General features: G+C 39.9%; 3 protein-coding genes across 6 annotated transcripts; 1 reads left to right on the forward strand and 2 right to left on the reverse strand.

Annotated features, from left to right (window-relative positions):
- Positions 1-2,502: 2,502 nt before the first annotated feature.
- On the reverse strand, positions 2,503-4,549 carry LOC121643060. The gene is made up of 6 exons (XM_041990261.1): positions 4,507-4,549; positions 4,021-4,347; positions 3,393-3,746; positions 3,073-3,198; positions 2,791-2,843; positions 2,503-2,693 (listed from the first exon to the last, which is right to left on the reverse strand). Exons 1-6 carry the CDS (start codon positions 4,547-4,549, stop codon positions 2,577-2,579), a joined length of 1,020 nt encoding a protein of 339 aa, XP_041846195.1. The 3' UTR covers positions 2,503-2,576.
- A 10,937-nt stretch (positions 4,550-15,486) lies between these two features.
- Positions 15,487-20,589, reverse strand: LOC121643308. Of its 3 annotated transcripts, none has more exons than XM_041990668.1 (6): positions 20,491-20,589; positions 20,028-20,363; positions 19,591-19,929; positions 17,120-17,236; positions 16,492-16,556; positions 15,487-15,903 (listed from the first exon to the last, which is right to left on the reverse strand). In XM_041990668.1, exons 1-6 carry the CDS (start codon positions 20,531-20,533, stop codon positions 15,775-15,777), a joined length of 1,029 nt encoding a protein of 342 aa, XP_041846602.1. In that variant the 5' UTR covers positions 20,534-20,589; the 3' UTR covers positions 15,487-15,774. The 3 variants fall into 3 exon arrangements, with proteins under 3 accessions (XP_041846602.1, XP_041846603.1, XP_041846604.1); XM_041990669.1 differs by having other exon boundaries at positions 20,028-20,242; positions 20,491-20,547; XM_041990670.1 differs by having other exon boundaries at positions 20,028-20,242; positions 20,476-20,514.
- Positions 20,590-21,452: 863 nt separating this feature from the next.
- On the forward strand, positions 21,453-25,948 carry LOC121643307 (zinc finger BED domain-containing protein 4-like). Of its 2 annotated transcripts, XM_041990667.1 has the most exons (4): positions 21,453-21,984; positions 23,526-24,561; positions 24,608-24,928; positions 25,050-25,948. In XM_041990667.1, exons 2-4 carry the CDS (start codon positions 24,540-24,542, stop codon positions 25,442-25,444), a joined length of 738 nt encoding a protein of 245 aa, XP_041846601.1. In that variant the 5' UTR covers positions 21,453-21,984; positions 23,526-24,539; the 3' UTR covers positions 25,445-25,948. The 2 variants fall into 2 exon arrangements, with proteins under 2 accessions (XP_041846601.1, XP_041846600.1); XM_041990666.1 differs by having other exon boundaries at positions 23,526-24,928.
- Positions 25,949-27,778: the final 1,830 nt, after the last annotated feature.

The following is a 27,778-nucleotide window of genomic DNA, read 5'->3' on the forward strand; positions in this document are numbered from 1 at the left end:
TAGCGCGCCACCCTGCACTCAAGCAGTTTCGGTCAGCGCGCCTTGCAGAGATCCAGCCTGCAGAGTTCCAGCCTGTTCAACTTGTGAAGATCCAGCCTGCACATCCGCCAAAGACCCTGTTGTTGGCGCGTCCTCCAGGTCCTCCTTCCATGACCCGGCCCAGGTCTGCCCGTCCACCGGGTTGCCCTCCAGAGATCCGCTCCTGGTCAGCTCGTCCTCCGGGTCCTCCTTCCGTGACCCGGCCCAAGTTTGCTCACCCTCCAAAGATTCGGTCCTGGTCTGGTTGTCCTCCCAAGCTCCGGCCTTGGTCTGCTCGCACTCTGGGTCGTTCTCCAGTGATCCGGTTCTGGTCTGCTCGTCTTTCCATGGTCCAGCCCCAGTCTGCTCAACTTCCCAGGTCACGGCCCTGGTCTGCTTCCCCTCCGGGTCGTCCTCCAGAGGTCCAGCCCCGGTCTGCTCAACTTCCCTGGGTCCGGCCCCTGCCTACTCATCCTCTGGGTCGTCTTCCGGAGATTCGGCTCCTGTCGCCGCGGCTTTCTGCCATATTTTTTGGGCTGTCTGGAATCCGGCCCTTAGAAGGGGGGGGCTCTGTCAGAGATCTCCTCCTCCTGCAGTCCCCTGATCATCCACACCTGATCCTGATTGGCTGATCACCATCAGGACCTATTAGGTACACCTGTTCCCCAGGCAATATAACCAGCCTGCCCTGTCCTCAGTCAGTGTGGAACCTTAACCAACGCACACGAAGGACTCACCCCTTCTCTGCTCCTGGTTCCTTGTTCTCCCACCGACTCCAACAGGTCTGTCTTTGTAAGACCATTCAGTATATTTATGTTGCACAATAAAGAGGGGTTAATCTGCCTATGTCTCAGAAGAGTCTTGCGTTACAGCTCATTATATTTATTTTATTAAGCAATATTCAGCTTTTTATATTTTATCCTGTAATCATATTACTAGGTTATATCATTACTGATTAAATCATCTAATTTTCATTGTTTAGGGTTAGGGTTAACACGATTCAGTCACAAGATCTTCAAGGTAAAGGAAAAATCTTATTTGATTAATCTAATAAGTTTTGTTGTTTTTTCAGACATGAACGGACATGAGCCTTAATATCTGCAGTGTGAACATAGCCATAAACGTAGGTGGTGAAACTACCAGCATATGTTATAGGCCTGCTAGCTGTATAGTGGTGTTGGGAATGACCGGGTGCAGCCAGCTTTCCAATAATCATCACATCAAACAACAGGTGAGTAGCACCAATTTCTCCATATTATGCGTGACACATTGGCATTTTTCTAGAAAATGTATGATAGTGATGTCTTATGTGGATTCCTCTCTAGCCTAGTCAGTATGTCGGACTGGCATCCCCTCTTCCGATTTTCTCTCTCTTGAATCAGCATTGCCTGCCCAGACAGCAGATCCACAGTGACAAACTTATCTGGGATGTTGTGATTCCTTTGAAAGACGGTCACAATGTACATGCTGCAGCAGAGATCGATATCAATTAACTCTTGCCAATTATACACATATTCTTCTCTATACAGATGAAATAACTGGGGTCTCTTCAGAGTTGCCATCCTGTAGGTCTTAGATGTTTCCTTGTGGCAACACACCTAACTCAAATGAAGGGGTCAGTGATTAGCTTGTGCAGAGCTTGACAACAAGCTGTTGTGTGGGAACAATCAGAGAAATCCATTTTCTGCCTTGTTTTCCTGCCATGGAAAACCTGTTGGAAAACCCTAATGACTGTGTTTAAAAATCCATAGCTAATGTGGCATTTAATCTGCTTAGTTTAAATAGAATGATAACTTAGACAGTGTCATTAACATGAGCAGCAGAATGGTGATGTTAAGACATGGGTTTTTATGTAAAACCCGTTTCCCACTGTGGTCCTCCACAGAAATCCAGAGGTCAGACATGTTATAGAAGACATTTAAAATGATGTGATGACTTGACTCTGTGGTAGATCGCTGACTGTGGAAAACCAAGCCAGTGAAAACCAACTTAGAACTGGTTCAGATATTCTGGATAACTGCTTACACAGAGTTTACAGATCTGTTTGGTGTTAGAGTAAAACTAAGCATTATAACATTGTCTATTGTAACTGTTGTCTTCACCTTAGCCTTTCTCTTTAGTTTTTTTTTTTCAATTTTCCATCAAGTCAGTTTTGCTGACCAGCGTCAACACCTACAGCTCTAACCACTAACCAACATTTAAGCATCATTTAGCATCAGCGATGAGGGTTTGTGTGGTTAAGTTTTTTACTTCTGCAGGGTCTGAGAGCACTGCAGAGCAATACCTAAATGAAAGCATAAAAAGCCTCATACACATAAACATTCACAAAGTATTTTGGCTTTTTATATTCATGATTTCAATTAATAAAATATATTTTGAACTAAAACATATGTAATTTGTTTTTTAAAGACATTTAAACGTACAGACCATTTACTTGATTTTATTTTTCAGAGCTCTCTCAAAATTAGAATTAAAAGCACGAAATCTATCTATTTACTTACATAAAAAGTCCATATTGGAGTTTATATCAACCTACACCAGCGCACAGAAATGGATATTTATCTGTATTTTACTTGTGAATACACACTTTCTTCAGTCCTCGACTCTCTCTTCTTCTTTCCTCTTGCTTGTCCCACATTAATTGCAGCGTAGTTCAGATCATGTCCATCTTCAGTCTGTGGAGGAAATTAAATGTTAATTTTGAACTCATAATATACAGCAGTTATGAGTCCTTTCAATGAAACGACTAATAAGATGATTTGGTATCATTACCTCTCCTGGTTGAGTTAAGTTATCACATCTTTGTGAAGAAGTGTTTTCCATCCCTAATGATGAAGAAAAATAATGTAATTTATTCATCCTGTTGTTTCAGAAATGTTTCACTGATAATATAAATGAAAATAGCTAATAACATTAAAGTTTTAAGAACACAAACAACATCAAGGAAATTCAGGTTTTATTATTTAATTTATTCAGAATAATCTACATTTTAAAATTAGAAATGAGTTTTTTCTAACTTATAACGAGTTCAAATTAATTCAAGCGAACACTTACTATTAAATCGTCCACGTGCTGCTCGTGGAGTTTTGTAGCAGATCAAAACTATATTTCCAGTCACAGAAATGACCAAGAAAATTATTGTCATCATCAGCACGGGAAACTGAAAACTTGATGTTTGCTCTAAACAAAGGACAAAAAGAGAGTACATATTTACTTATGAATAAATAAAAGGAAAGTCATACCAGTTTCCTGGTATGTGGGTCCGATAGCAGTCAAACATCTAGACGCACTTTTCCGTTGAACTGTGAAAGTTTGTCCAAACTTTTGACTGATATTGTATGTCATCTAATTAATGCATCCACTGGTTAAATTACCTTGAGCATCAGCTGTGGTTCTATTTCCAAATAGAATCTCTCCACATGTGGCCACAGCACAGTAGTAAGTCCCATCATCAGAGGAACTGATGCTCTTGGAGAAATTATAAACACATCTATCCTGAGTCTGAGATATCTTGTTACATTTGTTGTGTCCGTTTCCTTCAGCGTAGATGATGTCTGGAAGAGATTTATGTGATGTAGCTCTGAACCAGAACAAATGAACATCTTCCGAACATGCCTTGTTCTCATGTTCAGAGATGACTGAACACTGCAGAGTGTCTTCTTGATGGACTGGATCAAATATTTTTGGCCTCTGGACAACTGTGTAAGTTGATGTCTTCTCTGAGTTTCCTGTTTGAAATAATTGTATGAATTAAGACATTTGCTTTTTTTATTTATTTATTTTTTATTTTTATTTATTTTTTGTTTTTGGCATTACAAAGCAACAAGACCATAAATAATGTCATATTTGATAATTTACTGTTCAACCCCACATACTGGTCAATTAAACAAAACAGTGACTTGACAGTGTTAACATGTTTCTTTAGCTACAGTTACATACACAATGCAGTTGTAAGTGCATGCATGTCAAAAGAGATCCAAAAACACAGTATAAAATAATTACCTTTTAATGACAGATAAGTCGCACTCCAAAATGCAGTGGTCCAGTCAATGGCTGCACAGTGATACATTCCCTCATCTTCTTGAATTGTTGACAAAATAGTCAGGCTGGTGCATGTCTCATTAGACTCTGCCTTCACTCTTGAAGGAGGGAATTTTTGTCCATACGCAAGGTTTGTATTTTGATTTAGCATCACAATTGATGTCAGACTATCCCCTGCGTCCTGCTTGTACCAGTAAACTTTTGTTTTCCTGTGTTGTACTTCAGGAAAACAACATGTCATCCTCACAGGTTCCCCCTGCTGAACTTTGACCACTGGAACCAGCGTGTCTGCACGATATCAAAAGAAGATACATGTGAAACTTTCCCACATATAATCTAAAATGAAAAACAAAAAAGAAGAACTGGATGTGGATAAAGTATTACATATCAGATGAAAACTTGTATAAGATAAAAAGTTCCATTTCTGTTTCTTTAGATCCTACTTACATCCTCGATGAAGGAGAAGCAGTGTCACCCATAACAGAATCATCTTGATACTGCCTTCCTTCAAACACCAGTTACCTAAGTGAGAGAGGTGTGGTTTTCCAGAACGCCGAATGCATGTAATTTGTTACTCAATGTGCAAGTTGCATTTCCTGCCACAGTGACCTTTTGCTCTGTGTGAATTTTTTTCCTCCTTATCCTATAATTTCATTAAGGTATTTGATGATAATATCCATGTTCAAACTGTCCGTAGCACTTTGTCAAAATTGATTAGAGTAACTCACAGATCTCGTACAGTTGTGGCCAAAAGAATTAAAGGCTTTTCTCCAAACACCACCAGCAGGTCAGCATTTTCACTTAGCCTATTCTATAAGCATTTACTGAACTGACTGATTCAGTGTGCAGTGGCACTGGAGAGATGTCCATCGTTTATTCAGTACACTATAAAGATAGTAAAGCGTTATCCTTTGTTCTCAGAAGTCGGTGCTGTACTGTTCCTCCAATAACAAGTTCTAGTTAAATCAGTTTATAAACCCCCTTTCTTGAGCATGAAAGGGTAGCCGGTGACAGTGGAAAGAAACTACTGCGCTTTCCACAGGAAGAGATTTTTAGCAGACTCAGAGCCAAGAAGCATGACCATCTGCATCAACCAGCTTGAGCAATAAGGTAACAGGACGGAAACACGAAGAGCTGCAAACACACAACGTAAAAGTTGTCTGCTGTGGTAAAAAAAAAAAAAAAGAAAAAGATAAAGTTAATAACAGCAAATATGAGTAAAGGCTCCTCAGTCATGTGCTCAGTGCATCATGGGAAGTTCCCCACCAGCCTGTAGCAGGACACTTTAAAAAAAACGAAGGGTTTTTATGGGTCACTAACACAATTTTTAAATAAATTTGCAGGCCTGAAAATGCAATTATTGCTATATATCAACAACCGAAACAAATTTGATTAAACAAAACATGAAGTATATTGGGTTTGTATGTCTGCAATGAAAGAAAAGTCTTAGGTTAATGTCACAATCCCTGTGTTTTTGTTTATTATTTCTGTTCTGTATTGTTTTGTTTAATTTCCATTTTCCATACTTTCCCAGTTTGCTTTTTTTTTTTGTTGTTGTTGTTGTTGTTTTGTTTTCTAATTTGGGGGTTGTAATTGATGGGGATTTATTTGTGAAGAAGTCAATAATTTAAATGGTCATGAAGGCATCCAACCGATATTCACATCCACATTACAGTGCCTGCTACATTGTATGAAAAGTAGTGTAAAGATCGAATACCATTAATTCTAATCGTACAGCCTGCTTTGTCCTAATGAGAGCGAGCTTGCTGAAGAAAGAGGAAGATTATATCTTCAACATCAACTCCCACACTGGTATGCAAACTGCAGTGAGCCCTGAGTTTCGTACTTGCCTACATAAATAGCCTAATAATGGTCTCTCCAGGACTTTAATTATGTGGGATGTTAGGGTGACTGGTCTGTAGTCATGAAGTTAAAATCAATGGTATTTTTGTTTCCACACCACAAGGCAGGGTCTTGTCTATATATCAAGAAACTTCTGGCTGAAGAGGTGCAATAGAATTCTACAGCTGTTCTGCTCAAGCTCAAGACATCTGGACCTCCAGCATAAATTTTTCCTGCTACTTCTACACCTGACTGATGGTGGGAGGTGGAAGCAGAGAAGATTTGTGTCCTGACAAAATGAAATATAAGATCCAATACTCATGCAAGATGGAGACTGTGAGCTAGGGCGCCAAAAAGGGGGGGTAAAGGGGAAGGATTCTAGGGGCCCATGATTGACAGGGGCCCAGAAGGGCCCTCAATGCAATTGTAATACTAACAAAATGATCTAATACTCAATGATACACTTACAATAACGCAAACATTTCAGTTACAATGCATTGGTATGACTAAGTTTCTTTGTTTTGGAAACATTTATGAACACCCACCCCTCCTCTATATTTGCCTTAAATTGTTCAGTCCACCTGCTCCTTTAGCTGCGGAGCAGCACTACAGACAGACAGCGAGTGGATGGTAAGATGGCAGGATGCCTCAAAAATCAGGAACTTTAAAAAGACTGGAGGGAGAACAGAGGGGTCAACAGTATGTCACCCATTTCTTACAGACGAGGTGAGGTGGGTCAGTTTATCTGATGAAAAGTTGTGGAACATCAGCTTGTTGTCTCTTTTAAACTTTGTCCATATAAGCTAGCTCACTTTGCTCCCACATTAGCTCATATTTCTGAAGAAAATGCTGGATTTAATTCATTTCACTGTTGTTTTAGTCAAATAATCAAGGCAGGGAAATGATTAGAAAGCTGCTCTGCAAAAAAAAAAAAAAATAGCATACAATACACATGTTCTGAACAGACATGAGAGCAGCCGAAGCAGATGCTGCCAGACCCCCCTCCCCTCCTCACCTGAGGAAGGAGGTGAGCAGCTGAGCGTTGAATTAAGTGATTATTGTGGAGAAAAAACATTATATAATAGAAAAAGATTGTTCTGATTTAATAATAGTAAATAGTTTGTATTTATTTTAGAAGGATTTGAATGGTTCAGAAAATGCTCAGCTATCACTGTAATGTTAGGTTAGGTCAGTAGTTTGGGACTCTTCCTCCTGCTTTCTGTCATGATCTGTGATGTGAGGCTCAGTTTTTCCAGCCGCCCTGAACGCCTCAGCTCCACCAGCTCTTGATTAGGGCTGATGCGCTTCACCTGTCCCAAGCACTATTTATACAGCCCTGCAACATTCCTCCAGTGCCAGATCGTCTTGGTTCTTCCCTGCACGTATCCCGCCTGAATTATCCTGCCTACCTGCCCGCCTGACGCTGATCTGACTTTGGACCTGGATTCTGATTCTGCCTGCTCCCTGTCTGGTACTCTGCTTTGGTTGTTATTTTGGATTACTTGGCTTTCTGACCCCTGGCTTGTCTAACAGGATTGGATTTCGGATCACGGACTGATATATCTGCCCCCAACCGGACCATTCACACCCTGCCTCTGCGGTCCTCTCATTCAGGTGCTTCTACCAGCAACATGTATCCCTCCATTAACCTCTCCTCTGTTCAGCAGCTTTCCTTCCGCAGTCTTCCCCCCGGCGGCCCTTCTCCAACCCCTGGATTCAACACCCTGCGCCCCGTTGGATTCCCACTGCTGGTATGTGAACTCTCAATCCCTCTCAGAGTTCTCATCAGCTGCCTGCCTCCTAACTTCCACCTTGTGTGTTCACAGACCCCTGAGCGGAGAAAAGCCGGATTGCACAATCTCATTATTCATCTCTGTACAATAAAGATCATATACCTATCCCTGGGAACCTGAGTATTTTTGAGTCCAAACATCCGAACCATGACAGAACGATCTGGCCAAACAATGGACTCCTCAGATCCCAGGGATTGGAGAGTAGTAGAGTAGAGAAGAGAACACTATTTGTCAGCAGGAAGCTGGTTTAAATGAACTTATCACACAGGTTAAGACTTTGGCAAGAGGGATCTCCACTCTGACGACGTCAGACGCCACAGAAACCCGCACACCCGTTAATCCTCCAACCGTAAACCCGGGCTACGAGCCTCGTATGGCGCCCCCTGAAAGGTACGCTGGAGACCCAGGTCAGTGCCAGGCCTTTCTGACACAATGTTCCCTACACTTTGAGTTACAACCCTCTTCTTTTCCCTCGGAGAGAGCCAAGGTGGCATTCGTTTTGTCCCTGCTGTCAGGTCGAGCCAAATTATGGGGAACCGCTGAGTAATAATAATAATAATGGATTAGATTTATATAGCGCTTTTCAAGGCACCCAAAGCGCTTTACATTGTGTGAATCCATTATTCATCCACTCCTCACTCATACCTGGTGATGGTAAGCTACGTGTGTAGCCACAGCTGCCCTGGGGCAAGCTGACGGAAACGTGGCTGCCAGTCTGCGCCTACGGCCTCTCCGACCATCACCGAACATTCATCCACACATTCATACACCAGCGATGCCAACACTGGAGGCAAGGAGAGTTAAGTGTCTTGCCCAAGGACACAACAACAGATGACTGCGGGAGCGGGAATCGAACCGCCGACCTTCCGATCATTGGACGACCTGCTCTACCGCCTGAGCCACTGCCGCCCCCAAAGCTGGGTTAGACCGTCGTGAGACAGGTTAGTTTTACCCTACTGATGATGTGTTGTTGCAATAGTAATCCTGCAATAAGTAATCCTTATTTGCTGTAGTCGTTGCATCGCCTCAGGAAGTCCAGGAAGTAAACTCGGGCGGTCTGGACGATCTCCAGTGTGAGTGAGTGGGAGAGGAAGTCATCTGTCACCGGAACCTTTCAAAGCTTCTCAGGCGAATTACGCCGGGTGTTTGATCCTATCCGTCCCGATCGAGAAGCGTCACGAACTCTTCTCTCCATCAGCCAGGGTAACAGAACGGTGACGGATTACGCCATCGATTTCCGGACTTTAGCAGCTGATAGTACCTGGAACTCTGCCGCTTTGTTCGACGCTTTCTACAGTGGTTTGTCCGATCAGATTAAGGATGAGCTAGCCGCCAGAGACCCACCAAAAGACCTAAATGCTCTCATAGACATCTCAGTTCGCATTGACCAGCGTCTCCGGGAAAGAAGGAGAGAGAGAGGGAGGATGCAGATCCCGAACGCCCACCGCACTCTTCATAGACCTGCTCCTCCACCCTCTGATAACCCCACCTCGGCATCTTCGCCGGACTCTGAACCTATGCAAATCGGTCGGTCAAAATTATCCCAAGCTGAGCGAGACTGGCGTATCTCTAAAAGACTTTGTCTGTATTGCGGCCAGGCTGGCCATATCGTTCGCTCCTGTCCAGTAAAAGGAAGGGCTCAGCAGGGGTTGGGAGGACCCTGCTGAGCCGAACTCTTGTAGATTCATCCGTCTCCCGTCCAGTCTTCCACATCCAAGTCACCGCAGCGGGTCAGGAACATGAACTCTCAGTATTTATCGACTCAGGTTCTGATTCTGAATTCATAGATAAAGAACTGGCTGAACAGCTGGGCCTCCACTGCTCCCCGCTGTCAAAACCCTTGCAGGTCCGAGCTCTCGATAACCATCTTTTACATAATGTTACGTCAAGAACTGAACCCGTCCTGGTGCATATGGACAATTGCCATCATGAGACCATCCAGTTCCTCGTCATCGACTCACCACAGGTCCCGGTCATCTTTGGCATTACCTGGTTGCAATTACACAACCCCCAGATAGATTGGCGGGAGGGCAGGATAATTAACTGGGGCACTAACTGTCTGACCACTTGTCTCCGTTCTCTTTCCCCACCAGCCAACACGCCAGCTGCATCCACAGAGGCCAGTTACCCCTGTTTATCGCAGGTACCAGACCAGTATCATGACCTCAAGGAGGTCTTCAATAAGAGCAGAGCAGCCTCCCTACCACCACACCGTCCCTATGACTGTGCCATAGACCTCCTGCCGGGCACCACACCTCCCCGAGGCCGTTTGTTCTCCCTGTCTGCACCAGAGAAAAAGGCCATGGAACAGTATATCATTGAGTCACTCGCAGCTAAACTCATCCGTCCATCCTCTTCTCCAGCTGGGGCAGGATTTTTCTTCGTCGAGAAGAAGGACGGCTCACTTCGGCCATGTGTGGATTACAGGGGCCTCAATGACATAACCATCAAGAACCGTTATCCACTACCCCTCATGTCAACCGCCCTGGATCTCTTGCAACAGGCTACCATATTCACCAAACTGGATCTCCGCAACGCATATCACCTGGTTCGCATCCGAGAGGGAGATGAATGGAAAACGGCTTTCAACACTCCTAATGGACACTATGAATACTTAGTCATGCCGTTTGGTTTAACCAATGCCCCCGCCGTTTTCCAGGCACTGGTTAATGATGTTTTACGAGACATGTTGAACAAGTTTGTTTTTGTTTATCTAGATGACATCCTCATATTTTCCCAGAACCCCGAAGAGCACACATTTCATGTCCGTACTGTCCTGCAACGTCTCCTGCAGCACCACCTGTATGTTAAAGCTGAGAAGTGTGAATTTCACCGCCCTTCCGTCTCATTTCTGGGGAGCATCATCTCGGCTGACGGCGTGGAGATCGATCCTGCGAAGGTCTCTGCTGTTCGTGAGTGGCCCACACCGGTAAACCGTAAGCAACTCCAGAGGTTTCTGGGGTTCACCAACTTTTATCGCAAGTTTATTAAGAATTACAGTGCCATTACCTCCCCTCTTCACCAGTTAACATCAGCAAAGAAACATACACCTGGACCGATGATGCTGAGTCCGCCTTCCTCCAGCTAAAGCTGCAGTTCACCACAGCTCCAATTCTGCGCACTCCTGATCCGGCCAGGCAGTTTATAGTGGAGGTTGACGCCTCCGATTCTGGCATCGGTGCTGTTCTCTCCCAACGGAGTGTGGATGACTCGAAGGTTCACCCCTGTGCTTATTTTTCCAGGACCCTTACGCCGGCTGAACGGAACTATGACATCGGAAATCGGGAACTGCTGGCAGTCAAGTTGGCTCTGCAGGAGTGGCGTCACTGGCTGGAGGGCGCTGCAGAACCATTCCTCGTCTGGACTGACCATAAAAATCTCGAATACCTGCGTACTGCCAAGAGACTGACGCCCCGCCAGGCCCGTTGGGCCTTATTCTTTAACAGCTTTCCAGTAGGAACACGGCACCTTTCTAGTGCAGCAGACTGGGTGACTGCTTTCAATCCAATAAGAGAAATATTTACATTTTCTAGATATCAGAAGATTAACTAGCACCAACCATAGAGCATCATAAATGTTTTCTCTACTAATCTAATGCTTCACCTGTGAGTCTACAGATCTGGAGATAAATTAGACTCGTATATGTTGCTACATCTTTTGAGATTTTTTATCTGGTCACATGCTCCGAAAATGTAATCACGGAACAACACACACATGACAATGCTGTCCAGCAACTCATCTACAATCTAGTCCTCTGAGCCGGACAAACATAGCAACAACCAGCAAAAAACAAAGAAAAAGAAAACAAGCAACAATCGGAAAACACAACACTGTGATTCGGACTCTGCATCAGTCTGTCGTGGTGAAGAGGGAGCTGAACCAAAAGGCAAAGCTCTAGATTTACCAATCGATCTACGTTCCTACCCTCACCTATGGTCACAGGCTGTTGGTAGTGACTGAAAGAACAAGATCACGAATACAAGCTGCCGAAATGAGTTTTCTCCACAGGATGGCTCTTCCTTAGAGATAGGGTGAGAAGCTTGGTGATCCAGTAGGGGCTCAGAGTAGAGCTGCTGCTCCTCCAAATCGAGAGGAGCCAGATGAGGTGGCTCGGGCATCTGGTCAGGAAGCCTCCTGGACGCCTGCCTGGTGAAGTGTTCCAGGCACGTCCCACCGGAAAAAGGCCCCGAGGAAGACCCAGGACACGATGGATGGATTACATGTCTCGGCTGGCCAGGGAACGCCTTGGGAATCCTTCGGATGAGCTGGTGAATGTGGCCGGGGAGAGGGAAGTCTGGGTTTCCCTGCTTAGGCAGCTGCCCCATCGACCCGACTCCGGATAAGCAGCAGAAAATGGATGGATGAATGGATGTTTCTACACAAGGTGTAATATGATCTGATGTGTTTCTGTCAAAAGTAAAAAGTAAGTTGGATGGTTTACAATGCAATGCAATACAATGCATCCATCTTAACAGGTTATAGGGATTTTATGAATGATCTTATGGAAAGATGTGGATATTACAGTTGTTGGTAGCATTCTCTTAACCACATAATTTCCTTCTAAGCAGCAGCTCTAGCCAATTTCAAAGCTAACAGGTGGAGTAACGGGTATTGTGGAGCTAGTTTATCCAGCAGGATATGCAAAATTCAACTAAAAGTTCAAAAGCTTCATTAGGGATGATCATTAGCAGATTTTTTGACAAAAATGAATGCAGAATGGGTCATCTGACTTACTGAGATTAAAATGCTGTGTGTTTACATGGTTGCTACTAAAATATTTAATGCTTGAATATGAAGCTGTGTGTTACGTATGGACTCCACAGAGACATTGGTAGGTTAACTATACTTTATTATCAAGACTGAACACAAGGGAAAGGTCTTACTCAAACCGAATAGAAGGAGACGGTTGGAGGGACAGGAACCAGGAGAAGGGGTGAGTCCATGAAGTATGCAGGTTTAAGGTCCGACGAGGACTGAGGGCAGAACTGGGGATTATAAGGACTGGAGGACAGGTGTGACTGTTTAGACTTGATGATGATGAGCAGGTCAGGACCAGGTGTGGAGAATCTGAGGACTGGCAGAGGTCTGCCAGCCCTGGCCAGGTGAGGTTGTAACACTGTGGTTCAGCGAGCTGTGGCAGCTCAGACAGATCATGATATATAACCTGTCTGAACCTGCAGAAGAAACACCTTTTTAGCTTAGCTTTTAAGTGAATTTTATGTGATCATAATTTATTTGATGTAAATTTATTTCATGTTATTTTATTCCTATTCTACTCAACTTTATTACTTTTTTGAAGTGCATTATTTTGTGAAGTTCCTTATGTGTATTTTTTTTTATTATTGCTGCTCTTAGTTGTTCTTCTTGTTTCTTAAGGTTATTTAATCTTTTGTCCAGTGTTTTCCTCATGGGGATCCTTCAAGACGGGGTTTTTGCCTGCTCGGTCTAGGAGTTGTTGCCACGGTGAGTGCCCTTTTCTGGGTGGCTAGGGTCCTGCAATGCAGCCTTAGACCCCAGTCTGCCCTGATCTGGGTGGTTGCTGTGGTGGGGGCAATTAAGGAGTCGTGTTTGTGCAGAATTTGGGGGTGCTGCTTTGTTCATGTGTATGTATGTATGTGTGTGCGTGCAACTGTCTGTGAAAGAAACTTTAATAAGTGTTTTGGGGTCTTTTGTTTTTCAATTGTTATGTAATCTGCTCTGATGTGTGTAAAGGCTTGTTTTATTTTCAGTATGCATATATTGCTTTTTTATCATGTAAAGCACTTTGTGTTGCCTTCAGCATGAAAAGGGCTTTATAAATAAAGTTTGATTAGATTCCATTTGATTTGTTTTGATTTGATTTGATTTGACCAACAAGCTGCAGCTGTGTCAGTCCCTGTCTTGCTGGGGAAGAAGGCCGGACTGACTGCTGTATGACTGTATAACCATGTCATGAACTGTCATCACTAGCAAAAAAGCCCTTAAAAGTGGCAAAGTATGATTTAAAGTGTTGCTTTGTGTTGGATAATGATGAAAAGATGATGTTGCAGATTAGATTTAAGATTCAATACCGCTTCTTTGCTTTTCACTCTTTGAAATACAAGAAACAGACTAGACATTTTGTGTCCAAGTACTCAAATTAATAGATTAAATTTCATTACTTTTTAACAAGCTGAGAGCTCAAAATTCATTCAAAAAGATTTGCCTTGACAGCGCTAATAAGAAACAGCTTTTTTTCACATTTAAAATTACTCCTATTCAACTTTCTACCCTACTATACACACTTGGGACTGCACTGCAGGATTATTATTTTCTTTGTACAGATACCTATATATTTTTACTGATATTGTTAAACAACAAGTGAGTTTTCCATCTTTATTTTGAAAGCTGCTCCTAATGCTGGTTTGTAACCACACTTTGTACCTGCTTGGCTGCAGACCTTAAAAGCCACCACTGCAAGCTAAGTAACTGAAAGTAATGTCATTTCTCGTGGCTTACAGGACACAAATGAGAGCAGAAGGGTTATTGCTTTGCTAGGTCTGCCTCACTACATATCAGGTGAATATCCATCAAATGTCATCAGGATGTGTGATGTAAGACCATAACAAATTTTTAATGCTAATCTGTATATGTTCTTGCCAATACTTTTTGACTGTTTCACTTTTTATAATCTTTTTGTAATATTTGTATGTATGGGTGGGGGGATTGTAAAATCAGTGCATTGTGCAGCACAGAAACATGTGGATAAACTGATGTGGCTAAGAGCAGAACATTTTAACCATGTACGAGGAGTCCTACTTAATCCTAGTCCTAGTTAATGTATCCTACATATTTAGGATGTTTTCAGTGCTGTTACTTGCAGCTCTTTAATGCAGCAGGGTAAACAGCAGTCACAGCTGTGCTTATATGCAGCTCTATGAATACTGGACATCAAAAGGAAGAGCTGCCTGATGACAAAGTGCTGAAAAAACTTTGAATATGTTGTACACTAAAACTTACATTGATTCTTTTAGGTAGGGCTTCTTTTGTGTGGTTAAATAGATTAAACATCTTTTGTTGTTGGTCTCTTCCACAACAGTTTCTACTGCCCTGCTTTTTTTAAGAGTACTTTTACATAACAACATAGCATGATTTTACAAGTAGCAAATAAATGGTTGACCTGGTTGGAATGTACATGGAGAACATGCAGTCTGTTGCTATTGTTATTATTATGCATGTTGCTATTATTACAATCACAACAAGCAAAAAAATCAGTTTGGGAGAAGACTTTGAAAACACAGGTCATACCAGAGTATTACAATAGGAATCATTTAAGAAATTATCTCTTCATTTCTGAATTTAACAGTAATTTAGTGTTGAATTCAGAAATGCAGAGAAAATACAGAATCTACAGTTTATAAAATAAGAATATTTGTTGTCCTTGGCTAAGTATAGTTCCTTAACTAGTTATTGGGAAAATTCCCTTTGTGTTGTAACAAAGCTTTGTACCTTCATTTTGAGACTACTCAGATTTAAAAAATTACTGATTGAAAACTTTATGTTCAGGAACTGTACATGCCAGTCCTTGACATCACAAGATGCTAACAGCATCCATCACCCCCTCATCAAGTGTCGGATAATGAAAGAGTCCCTTCCAGTTAGCAGTCTGTGGTTTAGGTAAGTCTCTTTGTTGCGGCTACTCTGCAACACACATGCTCAAACGCTAGATTATAGTGATAACACAAGTAAATATTTACCAAAAATTATAGACATAATAAAAATTTAAAAGGGAAAAAAATAACAAACAAACAAAGCACACTGGATTTCCGTTTAATAGGAGAATAATTTAATGCAAGATTTATTTATTTATTTATTGAGTTATATAGAAAATGATAATAAAAACACAGAGATAACAGTAGAAAATCAAATTTTATAAAACTTCAGAATATTCAGGGGCTCTTTATGCCCAACTGTCTCATCAAAGCTAACTTTGCATTAAACATATTATCTGCTCTTAAAATAAATATGTAATTTACCTGTGGGAATCACATCTGTGGTCATATTTTACATCTAAGATGCTACCATTAAAGAGGATCCTGCACCTGCACAACATCTCCCTCTTTTACTGATAGTCTCTCATGTCTGAATAAGTACAGTTCCCAGATAACTCCCTGTTGTTTTTCTTCAATCTTTTAGCTTTTCGTGATGGAAAATCCAGCGCAACATAGTTTATTCCAGCTTCTTCGCCACCCTGTGAATTATTTAGGTTAAACATTAGTAATATCACAAACTATTCAATGTTATTCAAAAAACAAAATTCATGAAGCAGATCAGAGAGAAACTCAGTCTAATGGAAATTAAGTTTATACACAACTCATATAAAACAATAAATATCTGCTAATGGTAACACTAACTTTATATAGTAAACATTTTATCTTAACATAATGAACAAATAAATTTAGGTTATATTGCAAGCTATTTATATAAAGCACAATGTTTTCCTAACACTATGTTAACCAGAGTATGTTACCTTGTTGCCTAAACCTAACCACAGGCAGATCTAAGCATGATAACTAGCATCATAAGAGGAAATATCAACAAACTCCAGCATTTACTGTTACACTCAAATAATATGAATCATTTAAGAAATATATGAAGTACACTTTGTTGATTTGTAATTTATATGTTCTTTATCAAGTCCTGTAGCTTTGAAATATTTATGACTTCATCACAAACTACATATGGAAATGGTCAAAATTTATGGACCATCTAACAAAATATTGGTTGTTACATTATTACACAGTGACTGTGGAAAATTTGATCATTTCATTACATTTACCATGTTGCTTGGTTGATCAGAAGATGGTCCATTCTGTTCAGCATAACCGGAAGCTGTTCGTTTATCTGGTTATAAAAAAATAAGACATGAACAATAATAAATCCAGTTGTTGCATTTTCATATCAATATCTATCCATGCAAATATTAATATGAAACTTTTTTAGAGTTAGCACAGGTTTTTTGCCTGTTTATTCCTAAAATATCAGTGAGGTCAAACATCTATGAGATATTCTGGAAAAAAGCCAAAAGACAGAAACAGCATAATGAAGAAAACAAATGCAGTGTTTGAAACATTCAGGACTAAAGCTTTTGGAGAGCAAGTGTTTATCTACGAGCATAAGTTGCTATTACTAAAAATTCAAAAATAAAGTTATATCACTTAGTCCTCTGTGGCTGCTTATTTGAGTTTTTACAGGTAATCACTAACCATCTGAAAAGAAGGTTGTGGTTTTTATAATGTCACTGCTGTTCTCTTGTATAATGAGCTGGGGATGAAAGGTCAAGTTTAGTGTTGAATTTGACAGCAGTCACAAAATAATGTGATTGAGAATCTTCTGCTGCAAATGTCTCGCTTACACAAACAAACAAATCACAAAATTTATTTAGACAGTACACATAGTAAACTTACCTTTGCAAAGTTCACAAGCTGGCTTTTGGATTATTCTGGTGATAATCAGAATGACATTCACAAGTACACTGCAAGCCAACAGGACCCCAAGCACAGTGACAAACAAGTATTCTTGTCCTGAAATCAGAAAACATGCCATTTAGCTATCAAATGTTTTATAGAGGTTATCCACATTTATAAACTTACTTTGAACTCAGGTTTTGTATTACAAGTTTTATGTAAGTAATTTTTTTTTTTTTTTTTTTCGAACGTGTTTTATGTGTGTTTTTATGGGTCACCCCTGAAATATTCATTGACCCCTGTGGACACCTAAAATATGACTGGAGGCTTCTCAAGTTTATTAACATGGGAACCAGGGTAAATGACTTCTTCTTCTTCTTCTTCTTCTTCTTGCTTTTGTCCTTATATTATTATTTATTATTAGACTCATAGAAAAATATCTGTAGTACAACAGCTAATGTACTTGCAGAAAATTACCAGAACATTTTAACTTCTGTTGATTCAAAAGTGAACAATTCTGTATTTGTGTTGTCACATTCATGTAATGATACCACACTGAATAAAGACGAGAACAGCTGAATAAAAAAAATTGCTTCATGGTTCCAGCACATGTTATAGATGTATTTGTTGAATTGAGCCAATGCTATGTGGTTAACTAACCAGTGTTAGAAATATGGCCGGACATAGTGCTAGGCTAGTGGAGGTTGACGGTTTGGTGGGTAACCGCCATTACCTTAAAATAGAAACACAATTAAGCCAGTGGATTCTAGCATCTACAAGAACAGCAATACTTGTGTTAACTGGTTGATCATTGATCTTTCGGTGTAGATACTCTGCATTGTCAGTAATGTTTAAGCCTTTATCAGCCAGAGCTGTGAGACAAAGGATCTTTTGTTTGTTTGTTTGTTTTTGTTTGTTTGTTTTGTTTTTTTAAAACCAATTAGTTTTTTCAAAGTTCATGTCTTATTTTTATAAGATATTAACTTTAAAATCTGAAAAGAGAGATTTTGGCATTGAAAAATTACATGTATCTACTTACTGGACACTCCATGCCAATTTCTGTATTGTCTTGGCCACTCCATTAAAATCTTTCTGGATACACCACTGATATCCATGACTTTTAACATATCCATTTGCATTAGTGCATTAATGGTTTACTGTTACAGTTAAATTATCTGTTTGGTTGCAACCAGGTGATTGACTGACTGCCTGGATTTTTCCAGCAACTCCCTGGCTGTGTCAGTGCTCGTCCGTGGATGGCTGGCTCCATAGTACATACCTGGCTGTGCCATCACACGTTCATGATTGGTCCACTCTGTCTTCACTTGCCAGTGATTGGCCCAAACATCTGACGTCCGACCAGAGCTCCACTACATAAGATTGCTGCTGACAATCATGTGGGGCAGCTGTGATCATTAGGCACAGCTTGCCATATGCAGTCTTTGGACTTGGTGTTGGAGTGTGTGTTGGAGCTGAATTGTTAGTAGATTGACCTGTTGTTGGTGTTTGCGTTTGAACAAGCTTGATATGGGCTCTTTTGTTAGTTGGGTAACTTTGTGAATGGCTTTAAGCCTTTAGCATTATTTTGGTTAATCTTGAAATCCCTTGGTTGTGGGTGTTTGCTTTAAGTTTCATTCCCTTTGGCTTTCAGAACTGTTCATTTAGCTTTAGTTTGACTATTAGTCTGGTTTGATTGTAAAACAAACCTTTTACTTACACTACTCAATTTCTTGTCCTTAATGTTGGCATCCCCTTTCCCCTAGCAGAGCCAGGGTTGTAACATTAACAAATACCCTCCATATTATTGATTTCCCCTCAGCCTCAGAAAATTTTGCACTTGGTTTTAACATTCTTTATTAAAAAAAACAGAATTATGATCTAATAACCACTTCCCATCAAACATTTGGACAAACATACCTATTAAATCTAATGGGTAAGTGTGTCTACATTTTTGGCTGGTAGTGTATGGACGTGTAACATGCTTCAGACAATTCTTAAGAAAGAAATTATAAAGGGAACACCATACAGATTAAATGAGCTGAATTAACTATTTTGGTTGTAATTTCAACTTTTTTCCTTTGCACTGAACTGCTAGTTTCAGTACTGTAAATTGTCAAGTTAACAATTTCATAAAACAACCCAGATTGTTATACAGACTGCACAAGAGATTACTCAATGTAACAACAGCGTCACTGGAAATGACAGGAAAGCACACACACATAAATACCAAAGCAAACGACAAGAAAAAAAGAGAGACGAGCAGAGGAAACCAAACCCCACCTAACAAAACACCATCACAAATACTGTACCACAGAAACTAAATCAGTTTCCAGCTGTTTCATGACTCTTTGAAATCATCTCTTACATTGTCATAACAGTATTTATATCTGTTAGCATTTCATAAAGAACTTATATGAACTTAAAAAAACCTGAACAAGTAAAGTACATATGTAATAACCATATCAACTTACTTATCTCCACTTTAGTTCCTTCTCCAAACAGGATCTCTCCACACGTGGCCACGGCACAGTAGTAATTTCCAACATCTGAGGGGTTCTGAATAATTTTGGACAGACGTGAAACACATCTTCTTCCTGATTGTTTGTCACAGCTGGACTTGTCAGCATAAATGAAGCCTGGATCAGATTCTGATCCAGCTCTGTACCAGAAGACTCTGTCTTCATCTGGACACTGACGTGGACTCTCTTTGTTCTCCAAGAGAAATGAACATTGCAGGTTTATCTTGTTGCCCAGCGAGACTAACTCCACATCTGAACTCTGTTCCACAGTTTTCTGCTTATTTTGAGGATCTGCTTTCACAAAAAGACAGGAATGGGAATTAACTGCATTGGCTTTGTTATGGCATTGATATAGATTTGTAAAACAGAGCAAAATGAATATAACTTACCATTTACGGCTAAATGTGTGCCATTAACAAATGACATCTGATATGCTGCTCCTGCCTGACAGAAGTACATTGCTTCATCTTCTTTGCTCACATTTCTTATGGTGAGAGAATGGTCCTTATCCACTTTGAATTTTGAGGTGTTAAATTGTCCTTGAAGTGATGCTGTTTGAAAAGTCCCCATAGCAGCTGTTTCAAACATATATCCAAATTTCATCCTAAACCAGTAAAACAACCCAGAGTAATGTTTAGAGGGTTTACATGTCAGAGTCACGCTATCACCAAGATCAACCTCAGTCAAAGAGATCTTAGGAGGAACGTCAAGGGTTTGAATCACAGCTAAAGAAAAGAGACAAAGAAAAATAAAACACGAGTTACAACATAAGACAAGGTCCTATACTACAGGGTAAACAAAACTTTCACACAGTACAGTTAGTAGTATTCCTCTTACAGGAACTGAGCTCACCCAATGTACTTAGAAGAATGAAAGAAGCTCGTCCTCCGATCATTGTGGTACATTACCCCTCTGTTGCACAACTGATGTCTTCCCACTCAGATAGTAGGTTTTGACACTAGGTGAATAAAGTTTACGAAGTGGAAAATCTTACTGATTGGCTGAAACATTGAAAATACACTTCCTACAATTGTGTACAATGGTGACCTATTTTCACTGAAAGCTATAAATGTGAAGCTGTATTTCAACAAGGTTGACATTACTAAAAAATAGCATATTTGTAAATAAAGGAAGTGGAATTTCTTATATTTAAAGATTATATTATTTGTATAACAACTATATTTCAAATGAGTGTTGTGATTTCCTTATAAAGACTATCTTGTAATATAAATCTTTTTAAATCAAACACAGCGCTATCAATAGTTATAGTTATAGTCCAGAAGTGTCTATATTTATCAATCTTGTTTCTATGAAATATATACATACCTTAGATAAATTAATAAAAATGGATGTAGAAAATATATTAATTTTCCTATAAAAATTAAATAGAAAACATTAGAGTCTGAAGCTGAAGAGCCAGCTCATATAAGATCTCAATATAAGATTCACCTTATATTCCAAACTAGTTACTTAAAAACATAAAACCTGTCCTTAAGATTCCTTTGAAAGTATTTAAGTTTTCCTTACCATGACCTAATAATTGAGGGAAATAAATCAAGCTGTTTTAATAACATTAGCAACCTCTGAGGGAAACATATCGAGATGTCGTACATTGTACTTTAACAGCAACAAAGCAGAGTTTATGACAATAAAGGAAGGGAAAAAAAACAAACATGAGTGTATTCTGATGAGAACCTGTTAGATACATTTAACATTTAACAAGGAAATCATTTACCACTATAAATTTTGATGGTACAGTTTGTTATTTGTCCAGTCGTTCAGTCAGATTACTGGTGGTCACTTCACAGCAGAGGTGGGGGGACTCGAGTCGATGACTTGACTCGAGTCCGACTCGAGTCGCCAGATTTGTGACTTGTGACTTACTTGATCAACATTAAAAAAAGCTTGACTTGACTTTGACTTGCATTTCCTGACCAGCGACTTGACTTGACTTTTGTCATGTGACTTGCAAAGTCACATGACAAACTTGTCTTGTTAAAACATGTTTTGTTTAAAAAATAAATAAATAAATAAATAAATAAAATTATTAGGTCGACGTTGCTTTATTGTGAGCAAGTGCTCCTGACCTGCTGCATATCAGCAAACCTGGCAACCCCTCCTCCACACAACGCGACGTGCCTGCACGAGTCTAGTGCTGATCAGCAGGAAAATGGAGGGCACTCGGACCAACACCATCCCGAAAATAATACATTTTGGATTCAAAGATTACCAGACAACAGCAAATAAAAGAGGAGCGACATGCAACACCTGCAGTGTTAAAGTTAGTGATACTGCAAGCACTACGTCGAATTTCATCCGACATTTCAAGACAGCTCATAAAGAAAGGTGAGTAACATGACGTAACTTAGGTTAAAGCTAGATGGATTAACGTCCTGATTATTATTTTGTGTTAATACGTTAATATTTTTCTTATCAATGATTTTTTACTTTAGCTAAAAAATAAAAAAGTGGCAAGTAGCTGCAAGCAGCGCTAACGTTAGTGCTAACTAAGTTAGCTGTAACAGCAGAACTGGCTAATGTTAGCATACCCGCTAAATATCTATACACTAATACCTGTAATGTGGTTTTGGTAACTTATAATAATGAGGTTATAGTGTAACCTCATTGCAGTCATAACATCTGGAAAAAAAACGTATTGATTCCTAGTACATATTTTTTTTTCAGATGTTATGTTTATGGTGCATTGTAGGTAATGTTAGGGCACATGTTCAACATTGACGCCAGGCAAAGTTGTTTCTCTTCCCATCTTGTCCTTATGTTATATGAAGTCTAATTTAGTGCCTCCTTAAATGCCTCTGCCTTCCTCTCTGTTGGCTGTTGTTTTGCATAGCCCTTTGTGTGCATCACACACACTCTCTTTTGCGTTTGCAGCTAGGGCTGCAACTAATGACTATTCTGATGGTCGATTAGTCACCGACTATTAGAACGACTAGTCGACCAATCGGATTATGTATCATGATTATTATAAATGGATCTTATTTCACTTTCAGCCTTGAAATCTTGTATGAAATTATGTAAGTCCGACATGCCTCCTCTTTAAATGTTTGAGCATTGCAGACGTACTTCCGTGGTACACAAGGTCCGCTTTACAAATCTCATATGTATTTAATTTATTTTGTAAGTTTAACATGAAGTTATCCCAGACTTTTGACGTTCTCTACCGCCGTTTTGTTCCCTAGTCCGCCGCCATATTGTTCCCCTGGCAGACTTTATTGCGCATGTGCAACTCTCAGCAGAGATAAGAAAAGAAGATGATGTCTCACTGTGTAGTTTTTCTTTTCCCTCTTTGCGCATGTGCATTGTGTAACTCTCAGCAGAGATAGGACTAGAAGACGATGTCTCACTCTGTAGTTTTTTTCCAACGACAATAGTCGACGGCTAAATTTGTTGTCGACTATTTTTATTGTCGACTATTGTCGACAGCGTCAACTAATCGTTGCAGCCCTATTTGCAGCCCTGAGTTTTAACACCAAAACTGCTTGCCTAGAATGAGTCTATATGTATTTAAAACTTTATTTTCAGATGTTATGGAAGTTTTGGTGTTTAAGCTCATTGATGCAAACACAAATGGTCAAAAAAAGAGCTAATTAAGGCACTAATTTAGACGGGAAGAAAAACAACTGCATACATAAATTTGAACTAGTTCTCTTTTCCTGACCATACAATGCATATGCATTCCTGAGCTTAAACACCAAAACTGACTAGTGTGCTTTCTAAATATCTATGTATGCATGCAATGAGGCTATATTAAAACTTTACTTTCAGATGTTGTGACTCCTTTGTAGGCAGTAATGGCAAGCTGTGTGCAGTGAATACATGAATTTAAAATGTATCTTTTCTCTCCCCCCTCTGGCCCAAATGTTTAGATACGAAGAGTACCTTCGCTCAAAAGCAGCTCCTTTGACAGACTCAAGTCAGCCCCAGATCTCCCAGTTCATCACAAGCAACAAGCAACACTACAGTACTAGCCATCCCCAGCAGAACGCCATCACACGTTCAATACTTTTAGACCTGGTTATTGATTGCAACTTGCCATTGTCTGTCATAGAACACCCAAGTTTCCGGCGCTTCATGTCTGTTGTTGACATAAGGTACAACCCTGTAAGCCGAAGAACTCTTACTTCAAAACTGGATGGTGTAATGCTGGAAAAGCAGACAAAACTGAAGAACAGTCTTGCAAATGCTGAAAATCTATCAGTCACAGTTGACATATGGTCAGATCGGAAAATGCGGGGCTTCCTAGGAGTTACTGCTCACTGGTTGGATAATGGAGAAGGTGGTGGAATAGTCCTGAAATCTGCTTTGCTGGCTTGTAAGAGGTTCAGCGGTTCCCATACAGGGGAAAGAATATGTGAGGAATTTGAGCAAATATGTGAAGAGTACCAAATCAAAAGGAAGCTATTGCACATCATATGCGATAATGCTGCAAATATGAGAAAAGCATTCAGCACTTGTTTTCCACAACATGGAGATGAAGAGGATGACGATGATGAAGGAGTTGAGGACGACAACTTGTGGACTGACTTGCCAGTCGAAGACCAAGAGAGAGTGGATCTTTTTCTCCAAGCTAAATCTCAGACAAGACAGCAGTGTTTTGCCCACACGCTGCAGTTAGTTGTGGGGGATGGCTTAAAAGACACAAAAATAGCTAATGCAGCTCTTGCAAAGGCCTGCAAACTGAGCAATTTACTCCACAGCAGCACTTCGTTCAAGGACATTTTTGAGAGAGAGTTTGGGCAATCTGGCATCCCTTCCTCAGTTGTCACACGTTGGAACTCAACGCTTAGGCAGTTGAAAGCGGTACTGAAATGTGACTCCACAAAGCTCACAGCCATTCTTCAAGAGTCTGGCCACAAAGAGACAGCATTCACATCAAGAGAATGGAGTCAAATTCAAGAGTTGGTGCGTGTGCTTGAACCTTTTGCCCAGGCCACCGACCTCACTCAAGGTGAAAAAGTGGTGACCATAAGTGCAGTGGTTCCCTGTGTCCTCTCCCTCAACCACCATCTGGAACACTTAAAAGGCACTATGTGCTACTTGGGGGCCTTCATCAAAACCTTACAGACATCTCTTCAAAGGAGGTTCAAGGGGATTTTCGTAAATGTGAAGATGGCAGAAAACTCATCATCTGATTGCCAGCCATTGCCCTTCTCTGACCCACTGTATCTGAAGGCAGCCATGCTGGATCCTTCTTTTGGCAGCATGTGGGTCACACATGATGTTTTGGTCCCTGACAACACTAAGGAGGAGGTATCAAAGATGATCAAAGGTATGTTACAACTTTATAGTAAATACATGTCAAGTTAACCCATGTATAAAAAATATTACAGTATATACACATTATCGTATTATTTGGTGATTGAGTGATATTGTTTTTGCTTTTGCTCAAGACTTGATTCTGGAAGAAGCGGTGAAAGTCACTCCAACAAACACACGCATAGAAGAGGAAGAAGAGGTCCAGGCGACAGAGCCTCAGTCAAGCCTCTTTGCATCCTACCACAACAAGAGACAAAAGAAGGACTCCGCTTCAACACCTCATATGCAGCTCACACACTTCTTGGACATTTGTAGTGGACAGGACTGCCTCCACTTCTGGACACTGAACAGACACACCCTTCCTTCTCTCTTCAAGGTTGTGGTAAGACTGTTGCATATCCCTGCATCCAGTGCCCCGGTTGAACGTGTGTTTAGCCATGGTAGTGTGATCATGAGACCCCATCGGTCACAACTCAGTGCAAAGGTTTTAACTAGTTTAATTTTTTGCAAGTGTAATGGCCACTGGTAATTGCTCACAAGTCAAGATATTCTGATGCTTTGTTACTGTAGGCTCACATTGTTTCACACTTTTGTTAAATTAAGCACATTTTAACTGTTCCTGTTTCTTTTCATATACCGTATGTGATCGTTGCCACAGATACCTGACCCCAAAATGAGCAATTCAGTATTTGAACATGTGCGCACATTTAGCTACAGTGCTTCACTCATTCGCACGCACACACATACACACACACACACACACACAATGAAAAACAACTGTTGTTTTCTGACTCAGGATAACATAAGTGATAATGGTATTTCATATTATACAGAATGAATGGAGGCAAGTGTATGTATCCAGATTTCTGAAACATGATACAAATAGTTTATAAAAGTCATTGGTAGTTAACTGGTTAAAACATGCAGACACAACTACTGTTCATTGTCCTTTCTTCCTGTTGTGTGCTCTCTCTCTCTGTCTCATTCAAAATTAAAATAAAAATTTGCTGTTTTGAATTCATTCATGTTGAGCTGATTCATTTGCTTGTCAGCTTACATAAAAAAGATTTTGACTCTGAAAAACAGGTTTGGTGAAATACAGACAAATCTAATGACTTGACTCGTGACTCGACTTGACTTGCTTGACTAAAGCTCTGCTTGGACTTGACTTACTTGATCCTCCCATAGAGACGACTTGGACTTACTTGAGACTTGAGGGCTAAGACTTGTGACTTACTTGAGACTTGCATGTGTGGGACTTACTCCCATCTCTGCTTCACAGTAAATACTAGATGTTTGGTTTTGTTACTAGATGCTGCAAACAGCAGAGTTTAGTCTAAATGAGGAGGCAGAGATGAAGGTACACTTGGCAACAGCAATCATCCCTGTGCAAAAGCTTGTACAACAAAAAGATCAATTAATCAAGAGGAAAAAAATGTGTTTCATAAATGTATAGTTACATTGTGTTCATGAAAATAAACAAATAAAATTTAGTTGTTTTTTTTTATTTTATTTATTTTCTTTTTTGCTTTGTTTTTAACTTATTTACGGTTCTGTCAAGTGTAATTGCTACTCAATCGACATCTTCCATGGAAAAATGTTATCACCATATAAACTAGTAAAGGTGTTTTTTCTCAACTAAGAAGATTTTATAAAGATTTTTTGCATTATGGGACTTTACACAAGTGTCCTGATTTATGTAAATATCTGCATGACATATTCAGTTTCCATAATGTTAAAATATAATGATATATAAATATCATATATAAAATATTATTTAAAATATAATATATAAAAATATAATACAATGTGATGTTATACCTCTCTGTTAGACATTTGTTTTGAGTGGATTCAAGCCATATATTTTTTATCAGAAAAATTTAAAACAGTGTACAGAATTTGTTGTAAGAAGAACAAGAATCCTGAGGAAATAGATTCAGATGTTTACAGTAACTGTCTCCTCCTAAACAGAAAGTCTGGAGCTCCACTTCTGCAGTGGAGACATTACTATCGTGTTATGAGAGCACTAAGACTAGTTAAAGTAACAAAAATGTATCTATACAAACAAAGTATTTATATATTATTCTAACTGATATAGTTTGTGTGTATTGTACTTAATTTCTTGAGGAAACAGCATTGCTTTCTACTCCACTATATTAATCAGACGACTAGAGTTTTTATCCACTGTTCATATTAATACTTTGCAAATAAAACATTTGATGTATTTAGGTATGCAACATTGGTCTGCTCTTTGAACATATGACTTTAGCAAGGTTAATACCTTCAGTAATATTCTAAATGCATCCACAACTGCTTACTAAATAGATTTATTTGTAGAGAACTTTATTGGAATGCGCAAAGAGAAAACACAAACATGTCAAACAAATAATAAAATAAAACAAACAGTTTAGGAAAATCAGTTATAACGACATCCAAAGAGAATAAAAACACACAAAGACTGGAGGCCGTAGCAAATGTTGGTCTTTAGCTTCATTTTTAAAATCTCTGTATAACTTGACAATCTAATATCAAGTAGAATGCTATTCCACAATGCTGACCCTTGGGACTTTCAGAAGACGAAAACCCAGAGAACACAGAACATAATTAAAGGAACACCACATGTAAGGTGTTGCAATAATCCAAAGTTATTCTTCAACCCCCCCCCCCTCCCTCGGTTGACCTTTTTATCTGTGACATGCATTACAGTCACGTATCCACAGAAGCCACAACTTCTTGAGCAACTATCTAAGCAATGAGAAAGAAAGATGAGAGTGGGAAAAGAGGTCACCACAATGGTGTACTGGTATACAGGAAAGAGGTGACTGCTGAAAGCTGTGTTCACCTCTAACATCATGAAAATCAG

This window comes from Melanotaenia boesemani, chromosome 7, assembly GCF_017639745.1.
Source record: "Melanotaenia boesemani isolate fMelBoe1 chromosome 7, fMelBoe1.pri, whole genome shotgun sequence".
NCBI lineage: Eukaryota > Metazoa > Chordata > Actinopteri > Atheriniformes > Melanotaeniidae > Melanotaenia > Melanotaenia boesemani.